The sequence below is a fragment of the Festucalex cinctus genome, chromosome 21, assembly GCF_051991245.1.
Source record: "Festucalex cinctus isolate MCC-2025b chromosome 21, RoL_Fcin_1.0, whole genome shotgun sequence".
Classification (NCBI taxonomy): domain Eukaryota; kingdom Metazoa; phylum Chordata; class Actinopteri; order Syngnathiformes; family Syngnathidae; genus Festucalex; species Festucalex cinctus.
In genome coordinates this window covers 7982409-8007358 of record NC_135431.1, presented here as the reverse complement: position 1 = coordinate 8007358, position 24950 = coordinate 7982409, and the positions used below count along the sequence as shown (strand labels likewise).

The following is a 24950-nucleotide window of genomic DNA, read 5'->3' as shown; positions in this document are numbered from 1 at the left end:
GGATCGTATATTTTCTTTTATTGAAATATAACCTATTGTATTATAAATGAAATAAGTTAAAAAATATAATGAATAAGGGGTAGGACGAGATAAGTTTTCAACTTCTCCCTTTTGAACATGCAGATTATTATTGACTGATTTGATGTTTCTTTTATGTTAACATTTTCTTTTCTGCTGTCTCTCTGTTTGTGTGTTTATGATGTATGTTCAAAAAAAAAATAATCAATCAATCAATCAATCAATCAAGAGCTGAAATATTTCATTTATTTTAGGATGATGATGTCGGGTTCTGGAGGACCGGTTCTCCTCTTAAGTGCATAAGGCGTGTCAGAGCAGAATGGAAGAGCACGGGAAAGATCCATAGTTCCATCATCCACAAGTAACTGAGTGAGCCGAGCTGGCTGGGAGGAGGCGGAGGAGGAAGAGGAGAGGAGAGGACCGTTGCCTTCATCGCGCTCACTTGGTCGTGATAACCTTCGCACCAACACCCGCATCGGCATCTCTCGAAACAATCCAACATTTCAACCATTTCCGGATGGACTTTTGCCCTGGATTGTTTTAATTTTCCATTTTACGCACGCACCATTTGCACCCGGAGCTGTGAATCATCTCTCTTTAAAAGGTAGGCGCGTTACAACTGCTATTTATTATTTGTGTTATTTTGAAATACGCCGTAATGCAACGTCAACGTCGCCGTGTTGATTCGTTGTGAAGTTTTTCGTTATATCATTTTAATCGTGTGAATTTGATGACCCGAATCCGTGCGAGCGTTTTTTTTTTTTTTTTGCTTCTTTTTGGTCCACGCAATTTGCTAAAACACGCGCGCACGCGCACGAATGTGACTTACTAAAAGTGGCTTTAGGACGAATACATTGTGAGTGTCGAAGTGGAAAGTTTCAGCACGCTGACTGCTCTCATGCTCTTCGTCAACAGCTAGCAGAGGATGACGACATTTACAAATATTTAATAATAATAATCTGCGTGCTTGCCAAATGTCGCTCTTAGATTATCTCCTTTTTTTTAATCGCTGTGCATTCGATGTAAAAACGTCAGTTCAACAATCATGGAATATGTGAAAGTTCAAAGTGAGATCATGCAACTTTAAATGACACCCAATGACTTCCAGTTCCAGTAGATAAAGTCAAGGAGCCATTATGTTTATTTTATGGCAGCATTTTTCATCATACTGAGAGGTCTTGCTAATACTCTGGTGACCTTATTTGGCTGCAATAGAGGGGCACCAATATTGGAAACGTCTCACTATAATGCAGTACTGAGCCCTACCATCAAATTTTAACTCATTCACTGCCATTGACGGAAAAAGACGTCAAATGATGCATATTTTTTTCTGGTCTGGCAGTGAATGTGTTAATGAATTAGGGTTGAATTAAAATTAATAAAAAAAAAAAAATCAAATAAAAATGAAATCATCTTGATTGTGGCAGTGACCTGCCAGGTGCCCACTAAATGTTCTCTCGCGGCCCTTTTGCCGGACCTCATATGTCGAACCAGCAGTAGTAAAAGCAGCCGGTGACTGATGTTGAATTAAATAGGGCCTTCTGGCCAAAGCTTGTGATAGACAGCGGAGGGGAGGGGGCGTTCAGAACTGGATCAAGAGGTCTCCGGTGCATGATTGGGTCTTGGCTGTATTACAGTACACGTCAAAAAATGTGCACCGATGCATCAATGCATCATTTATGGCCGGTTAGTGACAGTATCCCATCTCATATCCTCTAGTTAATAATTCAAACACTATTTATCAGGAAAAACTCACTTACTCTAATTGTATGACTTCAATGTTTACATTTTTTATGCCTTTTATTATATATTACGTACATGGTGTTATCTTTTTATAAAAAACATCCTTTTTATGGTGTGCGTGTGTGTGGTTGCTCAAGCCCAGAATTTGAGCTGATAAGGATGCTGTCAGGCTTATGCTTGGCTGAAGGGCATTTTTTTTTTGAGACCAGGCCTATGGGGACTAAGTGTCAGGGAAATATTCAATGTGAAATTTATGTCACCGTATAAGCCTCATTTAACTTCGCCTGGAGGCCAGTTATACAAAACTGCATTGCATTGGAGAGAAAATGGTCCTTCCGATGTGTCAAATGTCACGTCATTTCGCCAGACCATAACAAGTAGGGCGACCATTTTTTGATTTCCAAAAAAGAGGACACTCTAAATGATGCTCGGGGCTTACTCAAAGTTGCCATACATTATCATTATTTTAACTTATGCCTTCATAGAAAATGACACAAAAAGACGTGACTCTCTTTTGAAGTCTCCGTGCCGGAAGCATGTCTCCGATCTGCAAGCGCAGAGCGCTACTAATGAGCTGCTGACACAGCTTTGCACCTGATTTTCTACACTCAGAAAGGGAGGGACGTAAAAAGTTGATTTGTTCCGCAATAAAACTGGACATTTTCATGAATTTATTACCAATAAATAAATAAACAAACATAAATAAATTAATTTTAAAAAAAACAAACAAAACAAAACAAAAAGGGATCCCGGAAAGGAGGTAGAAAAATGGACATTTCCAGGCAAAAAAGGACATTTTTTTGGGTGACCAAATGTCCACTTTTGGGAGGACAAACCACATTTTTACATCCTCTCTGTTCCGGGGGGGGTTTATAAATTCATGAAATTGTTTGGTTTTCATTGCGCGATTAATAGGAAGTGGAGCGCAGCATGTTAACGCAACACAATCTTTAGGCCAGGCCAAATGTCCTCTTTTTTTGGAAATGAAAATATGTCCGCCCTATGTTTTGTCACCCTATATAACACGGACTATGAGTTAAGCAGCAAAATCCACCGAAAATCGTCCATTTTGTCACTTGTCCCCTGAAAATGACATCACAGTTGCTCAGGGCTGACCTGTTTTCTAAAGCTGAAACATGATTGGTTGTTGCCTGAGCACTGAGCAACTATGATGTCACTTTCAGTCAACAGCATGTGGCAAAATGGCCGCCCCCTGAGATGGATAAAAATTGGTGGATTTTGCTACTTAACTCATCTAGCTCACAAACAGAATATTAACTCATTCACTGCCATTGACGGAAAAAGACGTCAATGAATGTGTTAATCAGAATGCTGTATTTAGACTACAGGGAGTACATATATTATTTTAAAGACATTTTTTGGGGTTGAATTCTCCTTTAAAAGAAGTAACTAAGCAATTTTTAGCACTCAGTTCAACTGCAAGGACAAACTCGCATTGTTAGCCTGCGCTGTCAAATAGGACATCTGGTGGAGCGCAGCGTGTTAACACAACAGGTATCTTGAGGCCGGGCCGAATGTCGTCTTTTTTTAAATGAAAATATGTCCGCCCTATGTTTTGTCACCCTACATAACATGGACTATGAGTTAAGCATCAAAATCCACCGAAATTCTGCCATTTTGTCACTTGTCCCCTGAAAATGACATCACAGTTTCTTAGGCACGATTGGTTGTTGCCTGAGCCCTGAGCAACAATTATGTCATTTTCAGTCAACAGCATGTGGCAAAATGGCCGCCCCCTGAGATGGATAAAAATTGGTGGATTTTGCTACTTAACTCATCTAGCTCACAAACAGAATATTAACTCATTCACTGCCATTGACGGAAAAAGACGTCAATGTCAAATCTTTTTGCTGGCCTGGCAGTGAATGTGTTAATCAGAATCTTGTATTTAGACTACAGTGAGTACATATATTATTTTAAAGACATTTTTTGGGTTGAATTCTCCTTTAAAAGAAGTAACTAAGCAATTTTTAGCACTCAGTTCAACTGCAAGGACAAACTAGCATTGTTAGCCTGCCGCCGTCAAATAGGACATCTGATGCCTCAGCAAGACACACAATAAGTCATGTTAATCGAATCGAGGCCCGAGCCAATTTTCATAGAAGAGCGGCATCTTGGGTTTCATGGGTATATGAATCTTTTCCGATCGAAGGCACACACGGAACATGTTTGCGGTCAGCGGCTTGCATTGACTCAGCTCCGTCCGGGGTTATTGCCACTATACACAAGCTTTTGACTTCCGTGTTGTATCGGCAAACTTCTTTTAAGACAAAGACAAACAAGCTCGCCGTCCGACCTGCTGTTGTCAGGGAGACGCGTGCACGCACAGGGATACACACAGGTGCACAGACAGTGCATTAGCATAGGTGTCAGTTACTCCAATTCAATAGCTTGCAGCAAGATTAACTATTCAGAGCAGGTGGTTAAAGGGTCTATTGTGTTGCACGGTTCTGCGATCACCGCTGGACTCAGCGATTATGTGCCAAACCGACTGCAAAGGCAGAGGGGCTGAAGAAGAAGAACGTATGCATTTTCGGGTTTTGTCATGTAAATCATTTCTAGCTCGACCACTCAAACAGCTGCGAGCGAAGGCAAGGACTGCGTTGATATTCTGCCGCCTTGCAGCGCCATCTGTAATGGAAATAATGAGTGCGTGACAGAGAATTCCACCAAATGTCAATAGTGATGGGATTTGAATGCTGTATATAAATTGCAACGTCCTAAAATCTGCTATGAATGGTTGTTTATGATTGTAATCCTTTAAATGCATGCAAATGAGGGTGGTGGTGGATAATGAAGTCGTATTTATCAGGATTCAAGCAGGCCTTCAGTGTTTGCGGTCGAGGCGAAACTCATGTTCTGTCTTCGCTACAGTTCATGTTAATAATCACGAGCAGAACTGTCAACACGTCTTCTTGTATTTTCAATTCAAGTGCTGTGTTCCCATGTTTACAGTATATTAGGTCTATTCAGTAAAACATCAAATGTCAGTTATTATGTTCCTGGTCCCATTTGTAGCTCCGTTTGCCCAAAACGCTGTTTTTAAAGTTTTTGTGACAGGTTGTCAGGGGGAAGCGGTAGCGTAAACTATGGTTCGGCCCGTGGTTTCCCACAGATGTTCCCGCTTGGCTCGTTATATTTCTCACATTCTGACCTGATTGAATTTAGCAAAACTGCTACAGTACGCTTGCTGTGATAATAGTCGGACAAAACTTGTCCCAAACGTGGGGGAATGTTAAATAAATACATTCTCGTCCCGCTTCCTGCCCCACTACGGACAGACTCCAAGTTTTGTTACACACTACTGCATACTGTCAGGGCTTTTTTTTTTTTTTTTTTTTAACGGTTTAAAAATCTGTGCAGGCGTCCACGGCAATCACAGTCGGTCACGTTTGCCCTATCCCATCCCCTTGCGTTGGTTGCGTCACATACATCCCGCCGCATTTTGTTCATGATTGCCGTGGCCATTGGGGACATTTTGTGTAATGTAATAAATTAATGTCGCTTGTATTCTTTATCATGAGCACAGTACATGATGATGTAATGTTATTTGGGTCCCCACCAACTGTGCAATAGGGTGTTAAACTGACACGGTTTAAGAAACCATTTTGTAGTGGAAACATGGTTGGATTTACAGCCTAAATCAGGGTGTCCAATCTGGCCTGTGAGGACAGATCACAACCTGCAGTTTTTCACTAAAATTAACTGTTTTGTTACTTTTGTCCACTGGAGGGCGCACAATTACCGCATAAATGACATTCTCAAATTTCACAAATACTCAAGGATTTACTGCGATTGTCCCAAAATAGATTGTATTTATTTATTTTATACTGTTTTGCCCTTGTTTGTGCGTGCCGTTATTGGGAGCGTTGTTCATGTTGTACACGATTTGGCCACATAGGGGCAGTGTGGTTCCGCGCGTCAGATGCACTCTTGAGTTGTAGCCACGTTACAGAGTAGAAGAAAATACCAATACAAATTGTTTTGTTTTTTTGTAGCGTTGAAATAGCATATGCCTGTGAGTAATGTTAATATGCTTCTCTGTAAACATTCCTAATGCGTTTTGTTTTTGTATGAATAGCCGGTAATTTGAGCGATAAAAGTGCCGCGAGTAGTGCGCTAATTAGCGTTAGCGAGTCAGTGCAGCTTTCCATTGTGTGTTGCTAGCTTTGAGCTAGCTACGTTCAGGAAACAAGCTAAACAAAGTGTGTTTGTACTGTGTGTAATTTTCTTCGTTCTGTGTGTTTAGATTTACAGTTAACCTCAACTGGAGTGTAATATACGGCTTGATATTGTAACAATACTATTGTTAGTTTGAGTTCAAGTTTCTTGGGGGACTGATTAGAGTGAGCGAACACAATACAGGAAGTAGACCGGATATATATATATATATATATATATATATATATATATATATATATATATATATATATATATATATAGTACTATATATATATATATATATATATATAGTACTATATATATATATATATATATAGTACTATATATATATATATATATATAGTACTATAAAAGGTACAACATTTATAGCTACATAGAGTAGCAGTTATGGTCCACAAACTGTTTTTGTGGAAAAGGGCACTTTCTTTACAACTCCAATGTCAGTAGATCATGACAATTCTTGGCATATCTATAAAATGAAGCAGAAATCATTGTCACGAAAATCATTTTGAGTAGAAAGTCGTTTTCAATCGAAAATCGAATCTGAATTGAATCGAATGGTAAGATGGTCAAAGATTCCCAATCCCAGGAGTTGATGCAAAAATGTTTCGCACATTTTTGTTCAGAAATTTCACATTACTCTTCAATAAGCTAATAATGAATGGCCATATTTTCAGAATGTTTAATTATTTGCACACAAAAAAAACAAACAAACATAACATGAACCATTTTTGACCTGTTATTTATAGCATGGACACTTAAAATCACACTTGGGCTAAACTGGCCCCTAAATTGAAATGAATTTGACACCCAAGACCGAAGTGTTCACAATAATTTTTAGATGAGGAATATCTGCAGTAACATGACTGTATTGATAATTCAGCCTTTGCTGTGCCTTTCACTGACTCAAACTTTGGCCTCACTCCTCTTTTCATTGTGTTTCAGCTTTGTTCAAGGCCTGCCTGTTGCCACAGATCAAACCATGGGGCATGGACCAACAATGAAAGTTATGTGCTTCAATCCAGGAAGCCGCCGCAAGGAAAGCACCCAAGATGCACCTCTGAATCACTGATCCTCAAAGCACTTTCATAGCAAGTTCACTTGATGTGGGCAGACGTTATTTTTGCTTTACAGTTGGCTTGAAGTATAGATCGCATCCATTATCAACATTTGATCTGCATCATAGATCGAAAAAAACAACTGACATTTTATTATTAAGCAATGTGGAATATAAGCTATATCAGATGCATCTCAGAAAGCTGCCCTAATCAAATATTTTTGTCACTTTAAGAGGACCTTTATCAAGTTCAAATCACTTTTCGGTGATTTCTGTTACTCTCTACGATGAATCCAAACAGCCTCCCTGGGAAAGTTCTGCTTCTGCTAAATACTATGCTGGCCCTGAGTGTGGGATTAGAGTTTACTGGCTCCGAAGGTCAGTGGGCTCGATACCTACGCTGGGATGCCAGCTCTCAAAGTGACCTGACCTTCCAGTTCAAGACATCCCAATCCGAAGGCCTCATGCTCTACTTTGACGACGGCGGATATTGCGACTTCTTACTCCTCACGCTGTCCGAAGGCAGGATGCATCTTCGCTTCAGCATCGACTGCGCCGAAACCACCATTACGTCCGACAAGATGGTCAACGACAGCCGCTGGCACTTCGCCGCCATCAACAGGCACAATTTGCGGACCGGCCTGGCCGTGGACGGCCAGACCAAGACGGCGGAGGTGCGGCCCCAGCGGCAGTTCATGAAGATCATAAGCGACCTATTCCTCGGGGGGCTCCCGGGGGACATACGCACGTCTGCCATCACCTTGCCTTCGGTCCGTGAGCTGGCGCCGTTCAAGGGGATCATCACTGACCTGATCTACGGGAGTAAACTGCCCACGCTCATCAACAGTCAGAAAGTACGCTTAGAGATGTTGGGCCTGTGCACAGAGAACCCCTGTGAGAATGGAGGGATCTGCTCACTGGCAGATGGAGAAACCTACTGTGACTGCTCGAGAACTGGATTTGTAGGGCGATACTGCACTGAAGGTAAGAGAACTGCCACCCATCCCTTTTGAGCATGTGACATGTAGCATATTGATTCACATCTTTATTGAAACAGGGGTTAAGAAAAGACACTGACTACGTTTACATGCTGTCAATATTTGGGTTAAGGTCAAATTTCTGGTTGTGTGAATGGACAGAATTACTGCAGTATTCATGGCAATTTGAATAAACAACGAGCACAGACAGCATCATGACACAAGTATACATAATTTCAGCTTCTTACTTTCTACACATTATATTCATTAGGAGTGTGAGTTGCCAAGTACCTCGCAATTCGATCCGTATCACGATTCATGTCACGGTTCGATTAATTCCGATACAAATCCATAAGTCGATTATTGAGATTTTTTTTTTTTTTTTAATAAAATCTAGAAAATACTAATCAATAAACTTGTACACTGTATACAAGGGCTGGGTATAGATTCTAATTTCCTCAAACGATTCGATTTCGATTCACAAGAGTTCTAGTTCGTGTCGATTTCGATTTTTTTTTTTTCGATTAAATTGACTTCACTTCAATCTGATTGATTAAAACTTAAAACATTGATTAAATATATTTTCAGAATTCCAATTTAACAGTTGTAAATGTAAAGTAAAAAGATTCTGAATTGTCTCATCAAAGTACAATAAATCAGGTCTTTTGTGAATGTAAGAAAATACTTTTAAATTTAGATAAAGAGTAAATTTCCAAAAAACAGATTTAAAAAAAAAAAAAAGGCCTTTAAAATTTTTCAAAATTTATGGGAAAAAGAAATATTAAAATAATTCATTCATGGTTTTATGATCAATATCAGGCTCAAAAAGGAAAATCGATTCGATATCAATTACAGTATTTGATTTTTTAAAACCCAGCCCTAATGTAACATTTTTATGAAAATGTGTTTATTTATCTGAAACTTCAGGCTTATAACTGCGAGCCAATGTATTTAACAAATAGGTTGCAATCTGTTTTCATGTTTGAAGAGAATTTAAATAAAAAATTACATCGCCAAAACCCTGGGTTCTTATTTGGAACCACGTTCAGGTTTTTGCGTATGTTACATGGCCTTTCAAGACTCAAATATCGTCAATATTCAGGTTTTGAAAGGGTTTTTGACTGGATGGGTTTTACATAACAAAAATCGTTGCTGTCCAATGAAAAGAATATTTGAAAAAGTAATTCTCTACATTTTTAAGGAAGAAGTCTAAAGTCGGAAATTTTTGGCAGCAAAGCATTAGACCTTGAATGTGCTTTCGCTGACGTGTAATGTTTTAAGTAAGTCTCTAACATTTCTTGTCAATGGCTTAAGGTAACAAAAACATTCACATTCTTTATACATAAGGCTGATTCAACTCCAACGAACAGACTAAATAGTATTAAAGTAAAAAGTAAAAATCAATATTTAATCCCATCCATCCCATCTATACTGTGTATACTTGAACATCTACAGCCAGGTCCATAAATATTGTGAAATCAACACAATTCTGTTGAAATTAAACCAAAACCAGAAGTGTGAGCCATATAAACAAACGGTTGCAATTCCTACACCGAATCGTGTCAATGTCACAGTATTTCTTGACCTGACTGTATAAGCACTAAGCAGGATTACTGGTTGTGTGTAAAGTTAATTTGATGCTCACCCTTGTGTGGTATGTGCTTGGAATTTAATTTTCCACTGTATGTTTTTCATTAGACAGCAACAACTCAATGTACCCAAAATAATTTGACAATGATGTGCTTTCACTTCAGTTATTGATTGCTTCTGCTACAAGTGTTGTGTTTTATTCCAGTTTGTTTGCTCATTATCCGACAAGATCCATGCTAATAATGACAACGTTCGGGCATTCGGTGCTGATCTCAATTTGGATCGATTATCCCTAATGAAGGTCGATGTCACTAAGTCCCATTCTGGTTTTTATATAATGCTTGGTACGACTCAAATTAAAACACTTTCTTATCAAAGTTATCTTTTCTCCGGGAAACTTACTCAGCTCCTGCAAGGACGTGCAGGGACCCGAAGGTACAAAATGTTTGGATGAACTTCATTTCCTCTTTTTCTGTGTCAAGGTAATGTGTTTTTGGGGGAGTGTTAGGAAAGGGAACACACACTTCTTTGATAAAATTTGATATCCACATGTTTATATCCATACTTTTTGGCCTATAAGGTATGCGTGATGTCATACAGAACCCATTTGTTAATGGAGTCTTGTCTCTATTCAGGAAATATATATACTAGGGTTGGGCCGTAATACGGTAATAAGGTATCCCGCGGTGTCTAAAAATAGAAACGGTGTCACACAAACGGTGTCAGACCGCCATTTAAAAAAAATGATATAAATATATTTTTTGAGAGAAAATATAAACGTGCACTTGTTTTCATCTTAATATAACTATGTACTTATAACTATTTAAAAAACTAATAGCAATAATTAATCATGTGACAGTCATGAAGCGGAACACTAAAGACAAGATGGCTAGCAGCTCCTGACGCAACTACATTGGTTGCAAAAAAAAAAAAAAGAGGTGCATAAACTTGACTATACTAGAGGAAGTAAAAGTAACAAGGTTTCTGTAGGTGAACCTGCGGAAGGATCATTACCGGAGAGAGAGGGCAAGTGAGCCCGCCCTGCTGTTTTTTTTTTTTTTTGTCTCCTCATTGTTCGTTCGTTGCCGCGACGGGTTGCTTTCACGCATCCTGTTTCCTGGGCCACACGGCTCAGCCTTTAATAATAATATTGACTGTCACTAATATATATATTTTTGGGGGTTTTGTGTTGTTTGTGTGGTAAAGCTTAGAAAACCTTGGGGTAAATGCCATTGCAACCATGGAGCACCCAAATCACAACAAAATGTAACCCCCAGAAAACTAAAGAGGAAAAATGTGACGATATTACCGTATAGCCCGGTGTAATGAGGAGACGGTGAAACGGTGTCGAAATCTTAATACCGCCCAACCCTAATATATACTGTTCAAGCTGGTTTCAAGAAAACTGTATATTCTGGTATCTTTCACACCACCAGATGCCAAGCTTGATTAATTTGTGTTTTTAAGCTATCTCCTCTGCCATGTCATAAAAAAATGTACACCACTACCACAGGAAATACATCAGTATGATATTTCATGGGGAGCTTTTTTCTTTATGTGTGGGGACTGTAAATTAAAAAAAAAAAAACAGGAACAAAACCATGTTGAATTTCCTCTGCTGACCTGTTCTTGCCAGTCTAAATCAGACTAGCTCAACTCCTGGGGGGATAAAACATCAGGGGAATGCTCACTGAATGCTATTTTGGTGCAATGTCGATACCACTGTGCAAAGGTATTTTTTGCTTAGCAGTAGCACAAATTGGAGGTATTCAAAAAATACGTTCATCATTCTGCTTCTGTTTCCAATATGGCCATCATGTGTCGTCCCAATTGAGCTGTTTGAAGCTTAAATCCCAAGAGCTTGCCTATGGCGTTGTTCAGAATAGCACACGATGTGCTGGTTGCGGAGCAGTCAAGCGGCAGGACCGGACTTATCTTTTTTTGCTTCATCCCATTTCCCCTTTGCTACTGCTAAGCAGTCAGTGCAGGGTCCATTTTAAGTCTAATAAAGCCCCAACGGACCGATGATATCCTTGTTTTAAAATAGCTGTGTTTTTAAGAGGGTAGTTGGCAATCAAGTCAGACAGTTTGGATGAGTAACAGCAACTCACCACATGTTTGTTGCACACCAATTTGTCATATTCTTTGTTTGTTTTTGTCCTCACACATCAGCCCAAGTTCCTCCTACTGAATAGTGTACACAATGACCCCACGACTGCGCCTTCTGCCCGCCATTAACTGATGTGGCTGATTGCTGATTATGCAACGGAGACAGGGAGCCATAATTAGGAGGATAATGACAACAGAGGTGGCAAATTTGTCAGTGGAATGCCTTCACAAACGCCGCCGCCAGACTGTCGACGAATGACAGAATTCCTGTATCAAGTCCCCAAGCGATTGTTTGCGCAACCTCTGAACGAGCAGTTCAAGTCTTCGGACTAACAACTGCTTAGCACACCTGTCTTGCATGGCATACTGTTGATTATCCTGCATCTGTCAAGACTTGTGAATATTTATACTGTATGCCATATTATAAGACTAAAAGGCCCAGACCGTGCGGAAGCATACACACTTGGTGAGCGCCGAGACCCTCGAGCTGTTAGTTAAACCCGGCAGATGGTTGACTGTGTGGAATGGGTCTGGGTCGTGTTTCGTTAGCCATGGCCCTAATTGTAGCCTGCTAGCCCTTAAGGCTTAGAAAGGCAATCCAATGAGTTAGTTTAGCTAAATGAACAAGAAACATGAAGATGAGAATGAAGGGATTCTTAATAGGATGCTTGGCTCTAAAATAGAGATAGACCGATAAGGTTTTTTCGGGCCCGATACCGATACCAATTATTAGTAGTTAAGGATGCCGATAACCGATATTTGGAGTCGATATTCAATTTAAATGTAAAATATTTTAAAGTTTTTTTTTTTTTTTCTTCTTTTTAAATCTTAGTCAATAGACAAGTTCTGGGATCTCCCAGGCGCAGTAGCATGTTTTCAAAAGTTAAATAAAGACAAACAATTATTTTCTACACAAAAAATTTCAAAATATCCAAATTATTAAATTTTTACTTATCTTAGTTTTAATTTCAATTAAAAACAGAAGGTGCAGAGAGTTCCCAGGGTCGACAAAAATGAAAAAACTACCTTTTTTTTTTTTTTTAAATTTACATTTAAATTAGTTCCCTGAAGTTAACACTTGAAAAAAAAAATGGCTCTATTATCGGCCATGTGATTCTTCAAAATGGCCGATGCCGATATTTCTCAAAATGCTGAATATCGGCGCCGATAATCGGCCCAGCCGATAATCGGTCTATCCCTACTCTAAAATATCAAAATAGCTGCTTTTTTAGTTCAAAGCACTAACCTATCCAATCATCCACTTTCATTAATGGTTATCCTGTTCAGGGTGAGTTGGAGTCTGTCTCAGCTGACATTAGACAAAAGGTAGACTACACCCTTCACCAAATGTTACCAAACTCACTCAAACTTACTCAAGTCTTGTGAGTAAACCAATAAATGCAGCATCAGGTCTTTACATACCAAATCACTCAGTGGGTTTAACAAAGCTGATTTTTATTTTAATGAAACTTGGTGTACTTGATGGTAGTGCCCAATAATAAATTTCAAATTTTAGGTCAAATTGGAGCAGGTGTTTCGAGCTACAGCCCGCCAAGTTCTGTCATTTTTGGTAACTTGGAATCTTTGTTGAATTCCCTTTCCAACAATACCTGTTTTGTGAAGATTGACTCAGTTACCCATGAGATAAAATGGTTGAAAAGAAGGCAGTCATGCCCTTTTTTGCCAAAAATGTCCAAATTCAGCTGGCCGTGGCTCTCAAACCTCTTCTCCAATAGATCTAAAATTTGAGATTTAGTGTTGTGCCGTCACCATGAACAAGTACACCAAGTTTCATAAGAATCTAAACTCGCTTGGTTTAAATTTTCATATTTTTTGGGTGATTTGGCATGGAACATCGATGACTTTACCGAAAGATAAAAAGCACGACATTTCAAATTTTCTTCAAAATATAATAATGTTAATGATATTCACACTTGCAGCCAAACATATTCACGACTGGCATCACATCCGGTTGCTGCCATTGGGTTTCTGCGACATACAGGACACCTACCAAAATAAACATTAAACTTTGCAAGCACTTTCGCTTTCAAGTTACAATCGCTCCATCTTTGTGTGTCATGGAGTAAATGAGTCCAGCGCTGTATTAAATCCAATTTGAAGGAGCAGAGTGTCTGGACTAATATGCATTTGTAGAAATCTGATTAGAATCACATTTCAAACCACCTACTCATGTGGTTAATATACATGTTGTTGTATTTCATGTTGTTTTTTTTCAGTTCAGATTCAAAAGATTAAAGATTTTAAGGCATTCAATTTGATTAGTAATCAGTGTTCTATCATAAAATACAGTCCCAGCCATACGAAATGAACTGGTAGGGTAGTTTCCACTTTCCACTGTCCAGAATGATAACAAGGCAAACGTGACGTCTTGTTAACCAAGGGAAGCTTTTTCTTAGAAAGCCATGTTTTTTTTTTTTACCAATGTCTTGGCGAACGATGCGTGACTCCTGCCTCTCACTCATAGTCAGCTGGGAAAGACTCAAGCTCACCCACGATCGGATTGAGGACAAGCGTTATGGAAAATGGATGCATGGATGATTCGTGACTTGAAATGACATAATTAAGGCATATTTAAGCGGTCATTCTTTATGGTTTGGATAATAATTAGCATGTAGGATTGTAGTTCACCCTGTTTTTGTTCATTTTTAGATGGGCTCAGCGCTAGTAAGACACGACATTGGCCTAAGCTGAGGCGTACTTCTCATACAGTCATCAGACAGTCAAGTCAGTCTCTGATGTGCGGTAGGCACTTGCACCACAAACAGTTGGCTATGAAACACATTTAGTGTTTCGTCCCATGTGAATGGGGATATACGAGTGTGACTAACTGTGTCAGGACGATGTGCTGAAATTAGACACCCCTTGCTCTCCACACCCGCCGACTTTCAAATCCACCATCTCCGACATGTGCTCCATTTTGCTGTCATCATTACTCCCAACTACATTACATTCCTGCGATTAGCTTTGGAAATATTCGTACCTTTATGGTAATGATGTGGATATCAGCCCCCATTCTTTTTAATTCAATTAACTAGGGGTGATATGAAGTCTCTTTAAAACCTCGGGTTATTATAATGTGATATTCATAAGGTCAAGGTTATTAAGAGCTACACTCGATTATTTAATGAGTATGTAAAACGATGGCTAATTTAAAAACCCCACATGCTGCATCCGGAATGAAGAGTTTAAGACCCGTTTTGCTTTCAAATATACACTGACGTTTGATAGAAGGCCAGTAATTGATGGAAGGGGCGAACAAACTGTTAAGTAAGTGCTGAAATGGTGCCTTCAGGCTTAGCTTTAGGGATTAATAAACAGACATGGGAAAAAAATGACAGTTACAATAATCTTACTATAAAAAGTAGGTCACGGGGGGGAAAAAAAAGAAAAATGGTGCAGGCACTTGCCTGATTCCAGTGCAGAGGGCATTTGTGCCTAGTGCCCAAGCTGAAAATTATGTTTGGATTTGAGTTGTGAAAATAGAGCAGGGATTACGCTCGGGCCACATGTCCTCAACAGCACATTGGCTTGTTCTGGAGCATGTCGCATCAAGAGAAAGGGCTTTATCTGCATCTGGAACTGGTCGTTTGACACGCAAACACGACCCATGCGTTAACATTTTCACACATACATGCAAAAAAAAAAAAAAAAAAAAGAGAGTGAGAGCGAGAGAGTGATGGTTGTTCGTTCAAGCGTATAACATTCATTTGTGCCGGGCTCGAAAGCCGTAGCGGCGCTACCGTCCTTCAGCTGGCCATCGTCTTCCCTTCCCCCAACGGCCACAATTTGCCCTTCCCTTTCGCTTGCCAATGTCATTCTTCTTACGTGGGAGGAAAAGTAGCAGCCATTTTGAACTCCCTCGCGGAGACAGGAAAACAAATCTCACCTCAGGAGCCGCTTCTATACACGTTTGTCTCGATGTGCTGCCTCTTGAACGGCGACCATTCATTCAGTTCGCCTTTACATGCCTTAATGCTGTCAATTAGAGAGAAATTAATGGATTGAAATATCCAGTCGTTTGGTGGCACAGTGCCTAAGGCAGGGGTGTCAAACTCATTTTTGTCACAGGCCACATTTGTAGTTATGGTTTCGTTAGGAGGGCCATTATGACTGTAAACCCAAATAAATGTATGCTCACTCCATTTTGCAAGTACAAAAACAAATTATTAAATAAAAATTTTTGAAATCAGAGGCAAGTAAAACTCTTCAAATATATTTATTTTAGAGCTGTCAAACGATTACATTTTTTAATCAGATTAATCACATTGTAGAATTTTGATTAATCATGATTAATCACTGACTTAAAAAAAGCTTTTTTCCCCCCAAGATTTTTGCCGCTGCACATGCTCATCCTACTTTTTCTAATCAATTAATTATTTGCATAATTTAAAATGGGAAAAAATGAGCTACGGCATATGTAAACATTTATTAAATGCTTTACTTTAATGCATGTAGTTATGTTTATTGTTCAAACTCCAACAGCTACCTTTAATGTAACCATCCACTGTCGGCTAAAAAGGATCATCTGCGGTCAAAATTAATCGTGTGATTAATCTATGGTAATACAACGATTAATGCGATAATTTTTTGTGATTAATTAATTAGTTAACGCTTTAACTTTGACAGCACTAATTTATTTTAAAATGGAGCTTGGTAACTAACAACAAATGTGGAGATGAATTGAAATTGTGGTATTTAGCAAAAAAACAAAACAAAAAACAAAAATAACAAAAAAAAACATGTCAGTGTACAAAATTTGGTCACTCCCCCCAACTTTTCAGCATTAGGCACTGTGATGTCATTTTCAGTTGACAGCAAGTGGCAAAATGGCCCCTCCCTGAGATGGATAAAAATGAGTAGGCTAGATGTTGCTGCTTAATTCATATTCCACAAACCCCCTGTTATCCGACTCTGTTTTTATATTCCCATATTTATTTTAGGATGTTTTGAAATCCAATATCAACATTTTATGACTGGCATCAGGCACACTCTAATTTCTTTATAAGCACAAGGAAGTCATCCGCAGGTGAGTTCCTACTGAGTAAACTTGCTTGTTGCGACACTTAATAAATTCTCATATGTAGCAAATTTTATGTTCTATGTTGACTTTTGAGCATTCCCCTGAATATCCCACAAGGATGTTGAATTTGTGTCACAAAGAAAATGAAGGGAAAAGGTTCCAATGAGTATTGAGGCTTACTATAATGTTGGAAAAAGGTCTGACGAGAGCATTTTGAGATCCAAAACGGCTTACACCATAAATCCTCATGTGTGGATTTATGTTTTACGTATGTGTGAGGCGCCCTGTGTGACACGGGTGAGGAATATTATGTTATTCTAACAATATTCAATTTTTTTTCTGAGTTCTTTGCCAAATATCTAAAGTCAATCTGGCTCCCTGAGCAGATGGGACAGATTAAACTTTTTCTCTCCGCAGCAGATTTCAACTGAAGTAGTTTTTTTGATCATGCATGTCAAGGGGCAACTCTATGCTCTTTACATGAAAACAAACTCTTGAGTGGTGGGGTCCTTTTTAGCATTTGCATGCTAGGTTCACATGCAAATAAAAAAAAAGCTGAAGTGTGTTGCTAATTCAGAACTTCTTTGCTTTCTCCTTTTTGTCATCTTTTGGAAAATCCACAGCAGTCCATAGAACACCAGGTGAGTCAAAAAACAAACTCCCTTTCATTTCCAAGTCATGAGTCATTAAATGTTAAAGTGTCTGAGACAGCCACAATCACTATTGACCAAATTTTGCAATACTTGTAGGCTACTTCCTAAATCTCAATATTGTGCAAAAGTCCTGGGCTTGTTCTCAAATGAGCATTTTAACAGCAATATTTTGACACAGATAGAAGAGAAATTGGGCAACAAACAATTAGCCTTGCAAACAGCCTTGTCACAAGTAATTAGCTCTCCATGTCGTTTTGGTTTGAGCTATTTTATCAATAGAAACTGACTATTGACTAACTTTTACAATAATTGTAGCCTACTTCCTGCATATTAATGCACAAAAGTCTTCAGCTTTTTAACATTACTTTGACACAGTAGAAAATAAAATAGGTAACAAACAGAGTTCAGTTGAGTTAGCCTAGCAAACAGTTAACTTGTCACTAATTAGCTCTCCATGTAATTTAACATTTCCATATAAACAGACAATAAAATGTTCTTGTAAAGAAGCTGACTGAGATAATTGGTTAAAATGAATATGGCAGCCCAAGGCTTTTGCACATCACTTTTTGCTTGCAAGATGTTTCTCAACTTATAATGAAATAAAAGCTTTCAAATTCACTCTGGGAAGCTTTGACACTCATGGTTTGCCATCCTGCAAAGCATGCATAATGACAATACATATTGTATTGGCGTGCTCTTCTTGATTTTGCCCTGTTTCTGTCTGATGTTTCTATTTAAGGCCTCGCACACCTGAAGGCAGAGCAAGGTACTCTTCTCTTTCTTTGTACATCTCACTTAGTTGTTGTCCTCTCCACCTGACTTGGTTTTGGGGCACAATTTTACGCCATGTGCCTTCACTACCTGTCTGTGTGCATTTGTTGCAATGCTCTGGGTGTGGGGCGGGGGGGCGTTTTTTGCTAGGGGAGGGTGCATGTCAGCATGGTATGAGCTCATCTTACCTTAGTCTTACCCAGTTTTTTTTTTTGTGTTTGTGTGTTACATAACTGTGTGCACTGCTCCGGAGCAAACGAGCAAGTGACTAAAAATGTTCTTAGCTGACCTTTGCTGTGAAACAGCTTCGAAAAAGAGGAAATAAATTTTAGCTGCTTTAAAACTAGGGAAGTTAATTTTACGAGTTGGTTTTCATCGTAACATCATCATCAGTTTTATTTTACCAATGGTGCATTAATCTTTTTTGGAATTTTGCCAGTTGTGCAATTTTTCCAATTCGGAGGTATTTTGTTCCTAGCAGAGCAACGTTTTTTTTTTTTCTTGTATCGGAATGACAAACACCTTAAATTGCAGAATTATTTCATAATTTAGAGCAGGGGTGTCGAAACTACGGCCCGGGGTCCATTTGCGGCCCGCCAATTTTTTAGTGGCCCGCGACATATGCTAAAAATGGCATTTGACTCAGTTCAAATAAAATAAAAACAAAAATGTTTGGAGATGGTCAAAGTAAGAAGAGAAGGTGTTGAAAAACACAGGTGCTATTAAAGTTTATTTTAGTTAACTAAAACTAATGAAAAAACAAAAATTCAAAACATCAATTTTGTTAATGAAATAAAAAAAACGAAGATGCTTTTTTAAAAAACAAAACTAACTGAAACTTCATTTTATATTTACAAAACTAACTAAAATAAAACTAACTATAATTATAGGAAAATGTCCTTCATTTTAGTCTTTGGTAATTAATTTAATATATAAGCCTTTGGGGATAATTTTAAATGCGATCTTTAGTACATTTAATTTGATATAAACCGAAATAATGTTGTGCCAAATGGTGTTTTTTAAATATTGCGCGCAATACACATTAAAACAAACAAACAAAAAAAACAATAACAAAAACAAAGAACTAAAACTAATACTGAAACTAACTAAACTAAAACTAAGCATTTAATTAAAGAACTAAAACTAATAAAAAATAACAGAACCACCCTCAAAACTAACTAACTAACTAAATTTAAAAAAAAACAAACTCAAAACAAAATAAAAACTAAAATGAAAAATTCCAAAACTACAATATCCCTACTGCCATATTAGAAATAAATTGGTTTATATACTGTAGCATTTTTCTAAATATACAAAAGCACAAATAAATTACTTACTTGTACTTACAGTACAATTTTTAGGACTAAACACAATTTCTCTTTATAACATTATGTGGCCCTTGCGTCCTTCTGATTTTCTGTGTGTGGCCCTCAAATGAAAAAGTTTTGGACACCCCTTATTTAGAGTAATATTAAAGTTAGCATCAAAACTAGCACTAACATGAGAGGTTGTGGCTGGCCTACAAATATTCTTGACCACTAAAGTAGGCCACTGGGCTTGCCATGTCAAAGGCAAAGTTGTTGCAGATATTTTTTGGTTGAATTATTGATTACTGTTGTATTGATGTCACTGTTGTGTAAACTATGGTGTATGTGGGGCGTGATTAATTTATTTAATGTTTAGTACAGATATATATATATATATATATATATATATATATATATATATATATATATATATATATATATATATATATATATATATATATGTATATATGTATATATGTATATATGTATATGTATATATGTATATATATATGTATATATATATGTATATATGTATGTATATATGTATATATATATGTATATATATATGTATATATGTATATATATATGTATGTATATATGTATATATATATGTATATATGTATATATATATGTATGTATATATATATATATATATATATATATATATATATATATATATGTATATATATATGTGTATATATATATGTGTATATATATATATATATATATATATATATATATATATATATATATATATATATATATATATATATATATATATATATATATATATATATATATGTATAGTTAGCTTTGTTTTACATTTATTATAAAATGTTTTCAGGCTCCAAAACCCCTCACCACACAGTTTATACACTTTTCTCATTGTGGCATTTATATTTTCTCGCTATTATCTAGTTTAATCATTCTCAATGTACAAACTTTCATAAATTTGATTAAAAAAAATAGGTACATTACTGTAATGAAAATTCATACAAAATTGCACACAAAAAAATCAGCGAAACGAGGATGTGAAAAGTGAACAACGTTATAGCGAGGGAACACTGTACCTCTTTTTCTAAGCAATACCAGTATGAGTATTCACTCTTGATTAAATATGATCAAAGACATTTCTTTCATTCATAGAGAAACTATTTAGTTAGTTTGGGTCGAATGAGTTGGATTACATTCAATGTGATATGGTGCAGCTCAGTTTGAGAGGGTATGATGCAATTACCTTTTTGTTGTAATTTTCCTTCAAATATATTTTAATATTTGATATATTACATATATACATTATAATTTAACATGGTACAATTCAATTCAGTTTAAATAAAAATATGATTATTCACGACAAAATGGTTTTTGTTACACTTCTAGTGGCTGATATAGGCAGCGTTCACAAAGAGAGAATACATATACCGTATTTTCCGCACCGAAGAGCCTTCAATTTTTTCAAAAGCTGACCATGCGCCTTATATATGGATCAATATTGAGCCGCAACAGGTCTCGCTGTCAAGACGCTATCGGTGACCCTGCACGATCGGTGACGCGCATGTGCGGAAGATCCCGCCATCTTGGATCGCTAGCTAATACTAATACTTTACCTCAGAGAAAATAATAAAACAGCTGTTTATTCATTTTGAGAGTGAATGGAGTTGTCAGAAAGCTGGTTTGTAATCTATTAATAAAGTTTGACTGACCTATCTGACTGCATTCCCTATGGCGCAGCACCATCTAATGGATGCATAACGTAACCCCAGCCTCTACTGTAGTGCCTTATATATGGAAAATTTTTAAAATATGTCATTCATTGAAGGTGCGCCATATAATGTGGTGCGCCTTATACTGCGGAAAATACGGTAAATAAGACATTATAATGTGTTTTTTCGCCTCATACCAATACCAGCATCCCTAAACCCATTCAATTTTGCCTGTGGAATGTGCTGCCCATCCATGACCATTTGCATGGCTGTCAACTTTCCTGCATGAAAGTTTAAGATGACGTTGTTGAGGCTTACTCTAAACTAACTACATCTTATTATAACTTTCTTTCTGCCTTGCTGCGGTGTTCTACCCGGGATGACCCCGTGCATTCCTTTCTCTCTCCGGACCCCTTCTCTCTACAATCTATAGGTAGAAGCAAAGGTACAGTAGCTCCTTTTTCTACTGCCTTACTGCGCTTCAAGTGTGCTTGTGTGTTTTCTTTAGTCGGTCCCTTGCCAGTGGTCAATCATTTTTTATGTATGTGTTCATTGAACTTGTTCATATCTTGTCTGTGCCATATGTACGGACCCCGAGACTGTGAAAATCGGAGACCGGATGCTTCCCTACTAATGAGCGAGCGTGTGTGTCTACTGTCGCGTGACAGATGAGTGATTGAGCTGAGACTGGAGTGGCGCTGAAAAGAAATATGATGTCAGCGCCGCATGCTCCAGAGGAAAGACCTTAATTATTGCTGTTTAACAGAAAATGATGAGCGTCAGCTCTAATATGGATCACTCACTGTCCTTGGAAGCATTGAATATTAATGACAGTGAGAAGATGCATTTGTGTGCACCTGAATGATAATCTATGCGAGCACCTAATTGGATGTGACAGCTCTTTTCCAGACGAAAAGAAGTTGATTGGTAAATTAGACCCGACATTTGGCTGCATCTGTGTATTGCAACGATGCAATTCTCATTTGTGATTCACTGCTTGTTTGCGATCATGTGTGTGTCTCCTTGAGCTCCATGTTCGAGAACTGAATCGACCCTTAAACTTCTGCCTCCTTTTCGCTATGCCCGTCAAGCTTTTTCGTGCGTGCCACACCATGTTGTGTGGGTGACATGGTCACGCTAACATAGCACAGTCAGGTGTGCTGCAGCTGGATGTCCAAGCTCGTCACGTTGAATTATCAGGACGAGTTTCTGCTTTTATGGAAAATGACAACCAAGACCGTGTGTAAATGACACGTGTTTTTTTTTGTTTTTTTTCCCCAACCCTACTCTTATGTTCACGGGCCAATATGACCCACTGTATGTTTAACTATCAGAAATAATATCATGCTCATTAAATTACAAAACATTTATGGGAGCAATAGCAAAAAAAAACAAGAGCCAAACAAAACAAGTTGAATTTTAGCTGTTAAATCTTAAAAAGGGTCAATGTGACCCATTGTATCTTTAATCTTAAAAAAATAAAATACAAATTCACTTTTTGTAATTACTTCGAATAAAACTAATAAGCGCAGCCGAACAAGTTGAATCTTTTATTTTTTAATGCGACAATTTGACCCGCAACAGGTTCAATCGATGAACCGTTAAAGGGAAAGGAAAAAAAAAAACAAATACAATTCCATCCTTTCTTTTCCAAAGTCAGGGAATTATTTCAAATCGAAAGTGCACAAACCTATATTAATTATAATTCATTTAGTGGTTTGGTCTGCAATGTGATGAAAATACACAGTAAAATTCTGTTGAGTAAATTTGACTCTATTTAAAAAAAACAAAAAAACGATAATCAATCCACTTTCATGGAAGACTATAGAACTCTGAGATGTCGAGGAGGTGAAATTCTAATTGATTAATTGATTATCAAAAAGTAATTGATGATTAATTTGATAATGAATTAGTTGATCGATTAATCGACTAAACGCTGCATCTCTTAAAATGCATTACATGCTTGATCACTGAAGGAAATAAACCCTTTAGTCAAAATATCCTCATAAGGCTGCTGCACCTCGGTGACCCTTGTGAGGAGTAAACAGTTGAGAAAATTGATTGATGGATGATGTGTAAATGGGTAGAAGCAAAAGTCCAATCTTTCCTCTGCATTACTTTTCTGTAATAGTGAAACAACTAGGGAATGTGCTTGGTGCTGTTGTATAGCAAAATGAGATGGACCCATGTTATCCACTTGGAGTCCACAGAGAGTTCCAGCTCCCCCCTCTTGTCCAAGGACATGCATACCCAGTACATTAGGGATTCTAAATTAATGATGTATCTAAAAGTGCAACTCATGATCACCGTTGCTGTGCAAAACTTGCAGGACTTGATGCATAACTTTCTAGTGCATGCCCAAGAAAAATACTCTGTTGTGACTATTTCAAACTGCGTCATACTATATTATTTTTACTGTATATAAGTGTTTGTCCATAACATAGCACAAGGGACTAAGCAGAGGTACACACTGTGGGGAAAAAAGGACAAATAACAAATAAGAAAAGACCAATTTCTTATCTTCATTTAGAGGCGTGTATTAGAAACTCTGGGGGTTTAAATTTATTGAGTTTTCTTTCTTTTGTTAAGGGGGAACAAGCTACATGAAATTTGCCGCAGAGGAGAATAAAATTCACCACATGGAACTTTATTGCAGTGTGTAATCACCTTAAAACAAGGTAGTATTTGTAGAAATTGAGGATAACACACTAATAAAATATATGTACTGAGTTATTTCATTCTTGTGGCAGACAGAGAGAAAAAAAAACCCAGCTGCCATTGTGACTTTGCCTTGCAATGTAGCCAAGTTGGAGAGTAATGAGAAACTGTTGTTGGGGAGGAAAGCAAGCATCTAATCCCAATGTAACAAAGCTTTGGACGAAGAATGTTCACTACCCGAGCCTAACTGAAAACGAAAGTCACGAAGACCTGCCTTTTTATTTTAGTTGGTTTACATCCTCCTCCTCTTCCTCCTCTTCATTTTGTTCGTTTCTAAGAACTGTGGCGATCACGAGCAGTAGCCATGCTTAACATGAGAGCGTAAAGTGTACTGTTTGATGAGCCTCAGCTAGTGGAGAAATCTTTAAGGAGAAAGAATCCAGCTGCTAAACATGCTCATCTGTATGATCAGAGATGGAGTATAGACCAAGTAGGGTGTTGTGAAAGGGATGTTATTCTGCCAACCCACTTTGCATCCAGCAATCACAGTATCATGTGAGTATTTCTGCACCTAGCAAAACTCAGACGACTACTGAGTGTGAACAGTGTCAGATGTGGAGCCAAACAGGCTGACATAATGCAGTCTCTCAGAGCGACCGTCCACGATCCTGGAGACCAGGCATGAGTCCAAGCTTCTGTTGTTCAGCTCGTTGCTCATCAGGATGGGTTGGATGGTGTTAAAGGTGCTGGAGAAGTAACGACAGCAAAAAAAAAAAAAAAAAAGAGGTCTGAGGATTTGGAAACGTGGTCATTTAAGAGTAAGAGGCCTGGATTCAGTTGGCTGACTGGAACTAGGATAAGACATATCATTACATCATCATTACATCACATGCCACTTATCTGAAATTAACGTTTTGGATCATCGCAAAACAATTAGCTGACGGTCAATCAGTCATGGAAGCTAGCTGCACAACGTTGTACACTATGCAATAATCCAGTCGCATTCTGTCGAGTTGCTTGGTGTGCAACGGGCCTTCGTCTTACGCACACGGTTCTTGACTTGACTTTGTAATGCTAGGTAACGTGCTCTTTATTGTCAATGGTTAGCTTTGTTTTACGG

At 37.9% G+C, this 24950-nt stretch overlaps 1 protein-coding gene across 30 annotated transcripts in view; it reads left to right on the top strand.

Annotated features, from left to right (window-relative positions):
- The first annotated feature begins 392 nt into the window (after positions 1-392).
- The window catches only part of nrxn3b (neurexin 3b), a 326421-nt gene continuing 301863 nt past the window's right edge, over positions 393-24950 (top strand). For 15 of the 30 annotated variants that reach the window (XM_077509906.1, XM_077509908.1, XM_077509905.1 and 12 more), the window contains exons 1-4: positions 395-622; positions 6910-8005; positions 17362-17379; positions 18131-18157. In XM_077509906.1, the coding sequence (XP_077366032.1) occupies positions 7309-8005; positions 17362-17379; positions 18131-18157 (742 nt within the window). In that variant the 5' untranslated portion in view covers positions 395-622; positions 6910-7308. Of the gene's footprint in view, positions 623-6909; positions 8006-17361; positions 17380-18130; positions 18158-24950 lie in introns of all 30 variants that reach the window. The other 15 variants (XM_077509914.1, XM_077509916.1, XM_077509901.1 and 12 more) reach the window with 3 other exon arrangements.